This window comes from Pseudophryne corroboree, chromosome 8 (genome assembly GCF_028390025.1).
Source record: "Pseudophryne corroboree isolate aPseCor3 chromosome 8, aPseCor3.hap2, whole genome shotgun sequence".
NCBI classification, from domain to species: domain Eukaryota; kingdom Metazoa; phylum Chordata; class Amphibia; order Anura; family Myobatrachidae; genus Pseudophryne; species Pseudophryne corroboree.
The window spans coordinates 441,067,193-441,079,870 of NC_086451.1; the positions used below are offsets into that span (position 1 = coordinate 441,067,193).

At 47.3% G+C, this 12,678-nt stretch overlaps 2 protein-coding genes across 8 annotated transcripts in view; one reads left to right on the plus strand and one right to left on the minus strand.

Annotated features, from left to right (window-relative positions):
* Nucleotides 1–11,833, minus strand: part of LTB (lymphotoxin beta) — a 149,799-nt gene extending 137,966 nt beyond the window's left edge. For all 4 annotated transcript variants that reach the window (XM_063938096.1, XM_063938092.1, XM_063938095.1 and 1 more), the window contains exon 1: nucleotides 11,675–11,833. In XM_063938096.1, the coding sequence (XP_063794166.1) occupies nucleotides 11,675–11,779 (105 nt within the window). In that variant the 5' untranslated portion in view covers nucleotides 11,780–11,833. The remainder of the gene's footprint in view (nucleotides 1–11,674) is intronic.
* Nucleotides 9,458–12,678, plus strand: part of LOC134949490 (regulator of G-protein signaling 3-like) — a 99,950-nt gene continuing 96,729 nt past the window's right edge. The window contains exon 1 of one of the 4 annotated variants that reach the window (XM_063938090.1): nucleotides 9,458–9,481. The gene's annotated coding sequence lies outside the window, so the exon portion shown is untranslated. Of the gene's footprint in view, nucleotides 9,482–9,564; nucleotides 9,683–9,739; nucleotides 9,843–9,881; nucleotides 10,043–12,678 lie in introns of those variants that run through there. The other 3 variants (XM_063938089.1, XM_063938088.1, XM_063938087.1) reach the window with 3 other exon arrangements.

Here is a 12,678-nt window from a genome sequence, read left to right on the forward strand (position 1 = left end):
TAGCGTGTAATAGATGTATTATGGTCATGGCCAGTGGTCAGGTCATGTTGGGGGTGTAGTGTCCTATGTCTGTATAGGGTGTAATAGATGTGTTATGGTCATGGCCAGTGGTCAGGTCATGTTGGGGGTGTAGTGTCCTATGTCTGTATATGGTGTAATAGATGTAGTATGGTCATGTCCAGTGGTCAGGTCATGTTGGGGGTGTAGTGTCCTATGTCTATATAGGGTGTATTAGATGTATTATGGTAATGTCCAGCGGTCAGGTCATGTTGGGGGTGTAGTGTCCTATGTCTGTATAGGGTGTATTAGATGTATTATGGTAATGTCCAGTGGTCAGGTCATGCTGGGGGTGTAGTGTCCTATGTCCGTATAGGGTGTAATAGATGTGTTATGGTCATGGCCAGTGGTCAGGTCATGTTGGGGGTGTAGTGTCCTATGGGGGTCATTCCGAGTTGTTCGTTCGTTATTTTTCTCTCGCAACGGAGCGATTAGTCGCTAATGCGCATGCGCAATGTCCGCAGTGCGACTGCGCCAAGTAAATTTGCTATGCAGTTAGGAATTTTACTCACGGCATTACGAGGTTTTTTCTTCGTTCTGGTGATCGGAGTGTGATTGACAGGAAGTGGGTGTTTCTGGGAGGAAACAGGCCGTTTTATGGGAGTGTGTGAAAAAACGCTACCGTTTCTGGGAAAAACGCGGGAGTGTCTGGAGAAACGGAGGAGTGTCTGGGCGAACGCTGGGTGTGTTTGTGACGTCAAACCAGGAACGACAAGCACTGAACTGATCGCAGATGCCGAGTAAGTGTGGAGCTACTCAGAAACTGCTAAGAAGTGTCTATTCGCAATTCTGCTAATCTTTCGTTCGCAATTTTGATAAGCTAAGATTCACTCCCAGTAGGCGGCGGCTTAGCATGTGCAAAGCTGCTAAAAGCAGCTTGCGAGCGAACAACTCAGAATGACCCCCTATGTCTGTATAGAGTGGGATAGATGTATTATGGTCATGTCCAGTGGTCAGGTCATGTTGGGGGTGTAGTGTCCTATGTATGTATAGGGTGTAATAGATGTATTATGGTCATGTCCAGCGGTCACGTCATGTTGGGGGTGTAGTGTCCTATGTATGTATAGGGTGTAATAGATGTATTATGGTCATGTCCAGCGGTCAGGTCATGTTGGGGGTGTAGTGTCCTATGTATGTATAGGGTGTAATAGATGTATTATGGTCATGGCCAGTGGTCAGGTCATGTTGGGGTGTAGTGTCCTATGTCCGTATAGGGTGTAATAGATGTGTTATGGTCATGGCCAGTGGTCAGGTTATGTTGGGGGTGTAGTGTCCTATGTCTATATAGGGTGTATTAGATGTACTATTGTAATGTCCAGCGGTCAGGTCATGTTGGGGGTGTAGTGTCCTATGTCCATATAGGGTGTATTAGATGTATTATGGTAATGTCCAGTGGTCAGGTCATGTTGGGGGTGTAGTGTCCTATGTCCGTATAGGGTGTAATAGATGTGTTATGGTCATGGCCAGTGGTCAGGTCATGTTGGGGGTGTAGTGTCCTATGTCTGTATAGAGTGGGATAGATGTATTATGGTCATGTCAGTGGTCAGGTCATGTTGGGGGTGTAGTGTCCTATGTCTGTATAGGGTGTATTAGATGTGTTATGGTAATGTCCAGTGGTCAGGTCATGTTGGGGGTGTAGTGTCCTATGTATGTATAGGGTGTAATAGATGTATTATGGTCATGTCCAGCGGTCAGGTCATGTTGGGGGTGTAGTGTCCTATGTATGTATAGGGTGTAATAGATGTATTATGGCCATGTCCAGTGGTCAGGTCATGTTGGGGGTGTAGTGTCCTATGTATGTATAGGGTGTAATAGATGTATTATGGTCATGGCCAGTGGTCAGGTCATGTTGGGGTGTAGTGTCCTTTGTCCGTATAGGGTGTAATAGATGTGTTATGGTCATGGCCAGTGGTCAGGTCATGTTGGGGGTGTAGTGTCCTATGTCTGTATAGGGTGTAATAGATGTGTTATGGTCATGCCCAGTGGTCAGGTCATGTTGGGGGTGTAGTGTCCTATGTCTATATAGGGTGTATTAGATGTATTATGGTAATGTCCAGCGGTCAGGTCATGTTGGGGGTGTTGTGTCCTATGTATGTATAGGGTGTAATAGATGTATTATGGTCATGGCCAGTGGTCAGGTCATGTTGGGGTGTAGTGTCCTATGTCCGTATAGGGTGTAATAGATGTGTTATGGTCATGGCCAGTGGTCAGGTCATGTTGGGGTGTAGTGTCCTATGTCCGTATAGGGTGTAATAGATGTGTTATGGTCATGCCCAGTGGTCAGGTCATGTTGGGGGTGCAGTGTCCTATGTCTATATAGGGTGTATTAGATGTATTATGGTAATGTCCAGCGGTCAGGTCATGTTGGGGGTGTAGTGTCCTATGTCTATATAGGGTGTATTAGATGTATTATGGTAATGTCCAGCGGTCAGGTCATGTTGGGGGTGTTGTGTCCTATGTCTGTATAGGGTGTATTAGATGTATTATGGTAATGTCCAGTGGTCAGGTCATGTTGGGGGTGTAGTGTCCTATGTCCGTATAGGGTGTAATAGATGTGTTATGGTCATGGCCAGTGGTCAGGACATATTGGGGGTGTAGTGTCCTATGTCTGTATAGGGTGTATTAGATGTATTATGGTAATGTCCAGTGGTCAGGTCATGTTGGGGTGTAGTGTCCTATGTCTTTATAGGGTGTAATAGATGTATTATGGTCATGTCTAGTGGTCAGGTCATGTTGGGGGTGTAGTGTCCTATGTCTGTATAGGGTGTAATAGATGTGTTATGGTCATGGCCAGTGGTCAGGTCATGTTGGGGGTGTAGTGTCCTATGTATGTATAGGGTGTAATAGATGTATTATGGTCATGGCCAGTGGTCAGGTCATGTTGGGGTGTAGTGTCCTATGTCCGTATAGGGTGTAATAGATGTGTTATGGTCATGCCCAGTGGTCAGGTCATGTTGGGGGTGTAGTGTCCTATGTCTATATAGGGTGTATTAGATGTATTATGGTAATGTCCAGTGGTCAGGTCATGTTGGGGGTGTAGTGTCCTATGTCTGTATAGGGTGTATTAGATGTATTATGGTAATGTCCAGTGGTCAGGTCATGTTGGGGGTGTAGTGTCCTATGTCCGTATAGGGTGTAATAGATGTGTTATGGTCATGGCCAGTGGTCAGGACATGTTGGGTTGGGGGTGTAGTGTCCTATGTCTGTATAGGGTGTATTAGATGTATTATGGTAATGTCCAGTGGTCAGGTCATGTTGGGGTGTAGTGTCCTATGTCTGTATAGAGTGTAATAGATGTATTATGGCCATGTCCAGTGGTCAGGTCATGTCGGGTTGTAGTGTCCTATGTCTGTATAGCGTGTAATAGATGTATTATGGTCATGGCCAGTGGTCAGGTCATGTTGGGGGTGTAGTGTCCTATGTCTGTATAGGGTGTAATAGATGTGTTATGGTCATGGCCAGTGGTCAGGTCATGTTGGGGGTGTAGTGTCCTATGTCTGTATATGGTGTAATAGATGTAGTATGGTCATGTCCAGTGGTCAGGTCATGTTGGGGGTGTAGTGTCCTATGTCTATATAGGGTGTATTAGATGTATTATGGTAATGTCCAGCGGTCAGGTCATGTTGGGGGTGTAGTGTCCTATGTCTGTATAGGGTGTATTAGATGTATTATGGTAATGTCCAGTGGTCAGGTCATGCTGGGGGTGTAGTGTCCTATGTCCGTATAGGGTGTAATAGATGTGTTATGGTCATGGCCAGTGGTCAGGTCATGTTGGGGGTGTAGTGTCCTATGGGGGTCATTCCGAGTTGTTCGTTCGTTATTTTTCTCTCGCAACGGAGCGATTAGTCGCTAATGCGCATGCGCAATGTCCGCAGTGCGACTGCGCCAAGTAAATTTGCTATGCAGTTAGGAATTTTACTCACGGCATTACGAGGTTTTTTCTTCGTTCTGGTGATCGGAGTGTGATTGACAGGAAGTGGGTGTTTCTGGGAGGAAACAGGCCGTTTTATGGGAGTGTGTGAAAAAACGCTACCGTTTCTGGGAAAAACGCGGGAGTGTCTGGAGAAACGGAGGAGTGTCTGGGCGAACGCTGGGTGTGTTTGTGACGTCAAACCAGGAACGACAAGCACTGAACTGATCGCAGATGCCGAGTAAGTGTGGAGCTACTCAGAAACTGCTAAGAAGTGTCTATTCGCAATTCTGCTAATCTTTCGTTCGCAATTTTGATAAGCTAAGATTCACTCCCAGTAGGCGGCGGCTTAGCATGTGCAAAGCTGCTAAAAGCAGCTTGCGAGCGAACAACTCAGAATGACCCCCTATGTCTGTATAGAGTGGGATAGATGTATTATGCTCATGTCCAGTGGTCAGGTCATGTTGGGGGTGTAGTGTCCTATGTATGTATAGGGTGTAATAGATGTATTATGGTCATGGCCAGTGGTCAGGTCATGTTGGGGTGTAGTGTCCTTTGTCCGTATAGGGTGTAATAGATGTGTTATGGTCATGGCCAGTGGTCAGGTCATGTTGGGGGTGTAGTGTCCTATGTCTGTATAGGGTGTAATAGATGTGTTATGGTCATGCCCAGTGGTCAGGTCATGTTGGGGGTGTAGTGTCCTATGTCTATATAGGGTGTATTAGATGTATTATGGTAATGTCCAGCGGTCAGGTCATGTTGGGGGTGTTGTGTCCTATGTATGTATAGGGTGTAATAGATGTATTATGGTCATGGCCAGTGGTCAGGTCATGTTGGGGTGTAGTGTCCTATGTCCGTATAGGGTGTAATAGATGTGTTATGGTCATGGCCAGTGGTCAGGTCATGTTGGGGTGTAGTGTCCTATGTCCGTATAGGGTGTAATAGATGTGTTATGGTCATGCCCAGTGGTCAGGTCATGTTGGGGGTGTAGTGTCCTATGTCTATATAGGGTGTATTAGATGTATTATGGTAATGTCCAGCGGTCAGGTCATGTTGGGGGTGTAGTGTCCTATGTCTATATAGGGTGTATTAGATGTATTATGGTAATGTCCAGCGGTCAGGTCATGTTGGGGGTGTTGTGTCCTATGTCTGTATAGGGTGTATTAGATGTATTATGGTAATGTCCAGTGGTCAGGTCATGTTGGGGGTGTAGTGTCCTATGTCCGTATAGGGTGTAATAGATGTGTTATGGTCATGGCCAGTGGTCAGGACATATTGGGGGTGTAGTGTCCTATGTCTGTATAGGGTGTATTAGATGTATTATGGTAATGTCCAGTGGTCAGGTCATGTTGGGGTGTAGTGTCCTATGTCTTTATAGGGTGTAATAGATGTATTATGGTCATGTCTAGTGGTCAGGTCATGTTGGGGGTGTAGTGTCCTATGTCTGTATAGGGTGTAATAGATGTGTTATGGTCATGGCCAGTGGTCAGGTCATGTTGGGGGTGTAGTGTCCTATGTATGTATAGGGTGTAATAGATGTATTATGGTCATGGCCAGTGGTCAGGTCATGTTGGGGTGTAGTGTCCTATGTCCGTATAGGGTGTAATAGATGTGTTATGGTCATGCCCAGTGGTCAGGTCATGTTGGGGGTGTAGTGTCCTATGTCTATATAGGGTGTATTAGATGTATTATGGTAATGTCCAGTGGTCAGGTCATGTTGGGGGTGTAGTGTCCTATGTCTGTATAGGGTGTATTAGATGTATTATGGTAATGTCCAGTGGTCAGGTCATGTTGGGGGTGTAGTGTCCTATGTCCGTATAGGGTGTAATAGATGTGTTATGGTCATGGCCAGTGGTCAGGACATGTTGGGTTGGGGGTGTAGTGTCCTATGTCTGTATAGGGTGTATTAGATGTATTATGGTAATGTCCAGTGGTCAGGTCATGTTGGGGTGTAGTGTCCTATGTCTTTATAGGGTGTTATAGATGTATTATGGTCATGTCTAGTGGTCAGGTCATGTTGGGGGTGTAGTGTCCTATGTCTGTATAGAGTGGGATAGATGTATTATGGTCATGTCCAGTGGTCAGGTCATGTTGGGGGTGTAGTGTCCTATGTCTGTGTAGGGTGTATTAGATGTGTTATGGCAGAGGTTCTCAAACTCGGTCCTCGGGGGCCCACACAGTGCATGTTTTGCAGGTAACCTAGCAGGTGCACAGGTGTATTAATTACTCACTGACACATTTTAAAAGGTCCACGGGTGGAGATAATTATTTCACTTGCGATTCTGTGAGGAGACCTGCAAAACATGCACTGTGAGGGCCCCCGAGGACCGAGTTTGAGAACCTCTGTGTTATGGTAATGTCTATTGGTCAGGTCATGTTGGGGGTGTAGTGTCCTATGTATGTATAGGGTGTAATAGATGTATTATGGTCATGTCCAGCGGTCAGGTCATGTTGGGGGTGTAGTGTCCTATGTATGTATAGGGTGTAATAGATGTATTATGACCATGTCCAGTGGTCAGGTCATGTTGGGGGTGTAGTGTCCTATGTCCGTATAGGGTGTAATAGATGTGTTATGGTCATGGCCAGTGGTCAGGACATGTTGGGGGTGTAGTGTCCTATGTCTGTATAGGGTGTATTAGATGTATTATGGTAATGTCCAGTGGTCAGGTCATGTTGGGGTGTAGTGTCCTATGTCTTTATAGGGTGTAATAGATGTATTATGGTCATGTCTAGTGGTCAGGTCATGTTGGGGGTGTAGTGTCCTATGTCTGTATAGAGTGGGATAGATGTATTATGGTCATGTCCAGTGGTCAGGTCATGTTGGGGGTGTAGTGTCCTATGTCTGTATAGGGTGTATTAGATGTGTTATGGCAGAGGTTCTCAAACTCGGTCCTCGGGGGCCCACACAGTGCATGTTTTGCAGGTAACCTAGCGGGTGCACAGGTGTATTAATTACTCACTGACACATTTTAAAAGGTCCACGGGTGGAGATAATTATTTCACTTGCGATTCTGTGAGGAGACCTGCAAAACATGCACTGTGAGGGCCCCCGAGGACCGAGTTTGAGAACCTCTGTGTTATGGTAATGTCTATTGGTCAGGTCATGTTGGGGGTGTAGTGTCCTATGTATGTATAGGGTGTAATAGATGTATTATGGTCATGTCCAGCGGTCAGGTCATGTTGGGGGTGTAGTGTCCTATGTATGTATAGGGTGTAATAGATGTATTATGACCATGTCCAGTGGTCAGGTCATGTTGGGGGTGTAGTGTCCTATGTCCGTATAGGGTGTAATAGATGTGTTATGGTCATGCCCAGTGGTCAGGTCATGTTGGGGGTGTAGTGTCCTATGTCTGTATAGAGTGGGATAGAATTGCATCATGGTCATGACCAGAGGGGACGCAGTTAAAATACCAGCAGTTAGGATCCCAACAGTCAGAAGACTGACAGTGGGATCTGTGGATAGGATACCCGACAGTATCCTAACACATCCCAGACGTAAGCAGTGGAGTTGGGGGTGGGATAGAGGCACTAGGGGGTGGGATAGAGTTAGGGGTACAGTATATTAAAAATAATTACTGGGATGTGTCGGGATTCTATCGAGGTCCCGCTGTTGGTCTTCTGACTGTCAGTTTCCTGACTGCCAGGATTTCGTACCCAACCCATCCAGAGGTCAAGTCATGTTTGCACACTATACTGCCTCACAGCCCTGTGTCATGAGTTAATTTAGTGACCAAAGCACTATCTGTGTAGCGTTTGTACGTTCTCCCGTGTTTGCATGCGTTTCCTCTAGTTTCCCCAGTTTCCACCCACAGTCCAAAAACATACTGGGGGTCATTCCGACCTGATCGCACGTTAGTTTTTTTCGCTGCGCTGCGATTAGATCACAACTGCGCATGCATATGCACCGCAATGCACTGGTACATCGCATGGGTACAAGCGGATTGTTGCTGAGCAATGGATTTAACAAAGAATTCATTCGCACAGCTGATCGCAAGGAGATTGACAGGAAAAAGGCATTTGTGGGTCGCAACTGACCGTTTTCTGGGAGTGGTTAGAAAAACGCAGGCGTGTCCAAGCGTTTGCAGGGCGGGTGTCTGACGTCAATTCCGGCCCTGGACAGGCTGAAGTGATCGCAGCGGCTGAGTAAGTTCTGAGCAACTCAGAAACTGCACAATCTATTTTTGCACCTGTCGGCTGCACATACAAAGCTAAAATACACTCCCCTATAGGCGTCGACTATTTGATCGCAGCGCTGCAAAAAATAGCTAGCGAGCGATCAGGTCAGAATGACCCCCACTGTACAGCCCTAAGTCTACATAACCACATACAGATTAAACGATACTGTCCTAATTTTTGAACCTACCCTCCGTGAGACCCCGCAGGAGGTCCAATTGGCAAGTGTAGGGGTGAGTGATGACGCATTGGTGGGCCATAATGATGATATACTAACATTACCACCGCTACACGATTAAACACATACCTACACGTCCAACTAGGGCCCACAGAAGCCCTCACGCATGTATAGCCGGTGATATATGACGTGTCGTGTGTTTTTCCAAATGTTGCACATGCGCTACAAGGCCGCTTCGGAGCCATAACATAATGCACAGGTTCTCAAACTCGGTCCTCAGGACCCCACACAGTGCATGTTTTGCAGGTCTCTTCACAGAATCACAAGTGAAATAATTAGCTCCACCTGTGGACCTTTTAAAATGTGTGAGTGAGTAATTAATACACCTGTGCACTTGCTGGGTTACCTGCAAAACATGCACTGTGCGGGGTCCTGAGGACCGAGTTTGAGAACCACTGACATAATGCATCGGCACAATGCTGATACTATACAGGACATGCTGTGATCGCTAGAGGGCTGAATTTTCCCTGACATATTAACAAATTCCGGCGCTACGTCTTTCTGTTTTGCAAAACAAAACCATGGCGACGCAGCAGCTGTACCGACGCCGAGAAAAGAGTTTTGTTCATACAATTGTCACTTAGGGGTCAGTATGATATACCGACGGTCGGGATGCCATACGTCAGTATACCGACAATAGCAACCAGGCCGTCAGTATGCCGGCAGCAGGGCGAGTGCAAAGGGGCTTCGCTGCACTCCCCCTCCCTACCCCCCGCGCATTCTGCGGATGCTGTCCGCCAGGATCCCAGCCGCCAGGTAACGTGGTCCCAACCCGTCGTGGACACACACGGGTGGGAATAGTCCCTGTTAGTCGGGATTCCAGCTGTTGCCATTGTCAGCTGTTGGGATTCCGGCGTCGGTATCCCGACCGCCGGCAAATTAACTGCATCCCATCACTTACAGCTCTCTACAGGATCTAAATGACATGCTAGGAGATGCAGTCCAGCATGAGCTGGGGAGCCAATGGTTGCTTGGGAAGAGAAGTGCTGTGGAAAGTGAGAGGAGATGTAAAGTGAGAGGTGGGGAAGGGAAAGGGCCAGGGAGCAAGGAAATGTCAGATTGAAGGAGAGACAGCAGAGGGAGGGAGAGGCTGAGAGATAGAGGTAAACAGGAGGTGGAGTAATAGAGGAGGGGGAAACAGTTTGAATGAGGAAGAAAATGCACAGTGAGAAGACATGAGAGAGAGAGAAAGAAGAGAGAGGAAGAGAAGAGAGAGGAAGAGAAGAGAGAGGAAGAGAAAGAGAGAGAATAGGAGAGGGGAGAGATAACTGACTGGGAAGGGGTGGAGTATAGGAACATAGCAGGTAAGGGAATGGGATAAGGAGGGTGGATAGCTGGGAATGAAGAGGATGGGGGAGGGAGTACTACAAGACAGTGAGGACTCATTAGAGTGCATGGGAATGGTGGCTAATGAGAGGAGGGTGTTGACCCCAGGGGCCAGGAGGGTGCACTGGGGGCCAGCAGGTGGGTCTGAGAGTGGGGTAGGCAGGCAGGGAGGAGAGACAGAGGGCGAGAGGGGAGGGAGGAGGCGATGGGAGAGCAGCGTCACGGGCGGAGGGGAGGAGAGAGGAGACATACACAGAGACACTACTGCAGTGACATAGCAGAGGGAGACTCCCAGCCACTGCAGAGGAACCACAGGAGCTGACAATCTACGCCGCGAGGTGAGTGCAGCTCCACCCATGGTGCAGGAGCAGGGGTCTGACCAGGCTCCCCTGCCCCGGTGCCGCACATGCGTCCCCCCTCCCTGAAAGACTCATGGGTTACTATCCTGTGTATCGGCACCCCCCAGAAGTGTAGTGCAGGCTCCTTTCTCTGGTCCCAGAAGCTCACACTCTAGGCTGCTGGGTCTCAGTAGGTAAACCTGCGTCTGCTTGTCAGTCCTAGAGGTTATCCCTGTCCTAGTGGTAAATATGGTCATTTCATCCTTAAGGGACATCACAGCATGTAACCACATAGCTGTCAGCTGAGATTCCCGTGTCACTGGACCCTGTCTGCCCTGCAGTCTGTGTGTGTGGCGAACAGTGATGTGTTGTGTGTGTGTATATTATATATATATATATATATATATATATATATATATGTGTGTATATAATATATAACCTCACACTGCCATTCCTCTACCATCCCGCCCTGCACACATACACAGCTGGGAAGCACTACACCGTTATTCTGCTACTTCTGTAACTCACCTATGACTATTGCTGTCCTCACAGACAGTCATGACGACACTGTCTCTCTCTCTCTCCCATTCTTATATTAATGACACTACTACTCCTGATCCAGTCAACCGATATCTGTCGCTATAAACTTTGTGTACCCCTAATCCCGTCTCCCCTCACCCCCATTAGACCCTGAGCCGGCATCTACAGTACATACCACTGTGCTGCCTTCTCGTTTATTCCCAGTCTCTCCTAACTCTGTAACACTTTCAACATTCTCTACTTATTTCTTATTTATCCGTAACAAAACATACTTGTAGGTATATTGGCAGCTGAGGGAAAAAAATGAACCATAGTGTACACGTGTGTGACACTGAGTATAGATTGCAAGCTCCACTGGTTAAGGGACTGATGTGATTGGCTGAAATATTCTCTGTAAAGCGCTGCGGCATATGTGTGCGCTATAGAAGCAAGTGTTGGTAAATAAACATACGTCGGGTACTGAGCCCTCAGATAAAGCCAAGACTCTGTCATACTCCATATCCCTTTATGGTACTATGAATCTGCATTAATAAGTCACACTTTGGTCACTTACCTCCGCACTCCGATCGTCACTTCTGTCTCTTGACTTACCCCACATACATTCATCCCTTGCCTGTGTGTCCTCACTGTTGCATCCCTCTACTTTTTTTTTTTTTTGTGGTTTAACCTCCACGCACATCTCAATGTCAATAGCTGCTCTGTAATGCAACTGTGCTGTTCCCGTAAAAGCCTCCCAGGGAACTGCGATGGATGACACGATCTCTCCCATCTCTTCTTCCCGAATAGAACTGTACTATTGATGTGTAAAACTGTGCTGAATCCTTATGCCCCTCTCTCGTTATGAATATAAACACATATTGCTGCGCTGTCTGCCATAGCTTCCTCTCAGCTGTCATTGTCCACCATATACTGCCTGTAGCATTTACCGTCACACGCTACTGATTCACTCTCTTCCCATCATGTCTGGATTGACTGGGTATAATTCCATACTACATGTCCATCCCAGTGTGCAGAATCCCAGTGTGGTCATTGATTCCCTCTCATACCTGCACATTCACATGCCCCTCTTCTGTCTCCCTATAGTGCCCTTACCTCTATACTACTGTGCCTCCCCATTTCACACATCTTATCTATAGGTGTCTCCAAAAACCTCTGTTCCACCTCTCTGCAGATCGGTTTACTCCCTAGGGCACGCATTCCCAACCGCGGTCCTCAAGGCACACCAACAGTGCAGGTTTTAGTGATATCCAGGCTTCAGCACGGATGGTTAAATCAAAATAACTGAGGTACTAAATAAGTCACCTGTGTTCAAGCCTGGATATCACTAAAACCAGGACTGTTAGTGTGCCTTGAGGACCGTGGTTGGGAAACACTGCCCTAGGGCATAGGTTCTCAAACTTGGTTCTCAGGACCCCACGCAGTGCATGTTTTGCAGGTAACCCAGCAGGTGCACAGGTGTATTAATTACTCACTGACACATTTTAAAAGGTCCACAGGTGGAGCTAATTATTTCACTTGCGATTCTGTGAGGAGACCAGCAAAACATGCACTGTGTGGGGTCCTGAGGACGGAGTTTGAGAACATGTGCCCTAGGGCATAGGTCTGCAAACTCGGTCCCCATTACCCCACACAGTGCATGTTTTGCAGGTAACCCACAGGTGCACAGGTGTATTAATTTCTCATTGACACATTTTAAAAGGTCCACAGGTGGAGTTAATTATTTCACTTGCGATTCTGTGAGGAGACCTGGAAAACATGCACTGTGTGGGGTAATGAGGACAGAGTTTGCAGACCAATGCCCTAGGGCAGGCATGTCCAAACTGCGGCCCTCCAGCTACGCATCCCAGCATGCCCTGACACAGCTTTAGCATTCTCTGATAGCAAAACTGTGTCAGGGCATGCTGGGATATGTAGTTTCACAACAGCTGGAGGGCTGCAGTTTGGACATGCCTGCCCTAGGTGGTCATTCAGGTGCAGTTGGTTTAGCTATTTCTCTTGCTTCTTTGGACGCAGCAGTGATAGTGCTGTATGTAGATGCAGCAGGAGGCGTCAGTTACATGCCGACACCTCCTGCTGCGCTAGTGATGCGAGCTGCG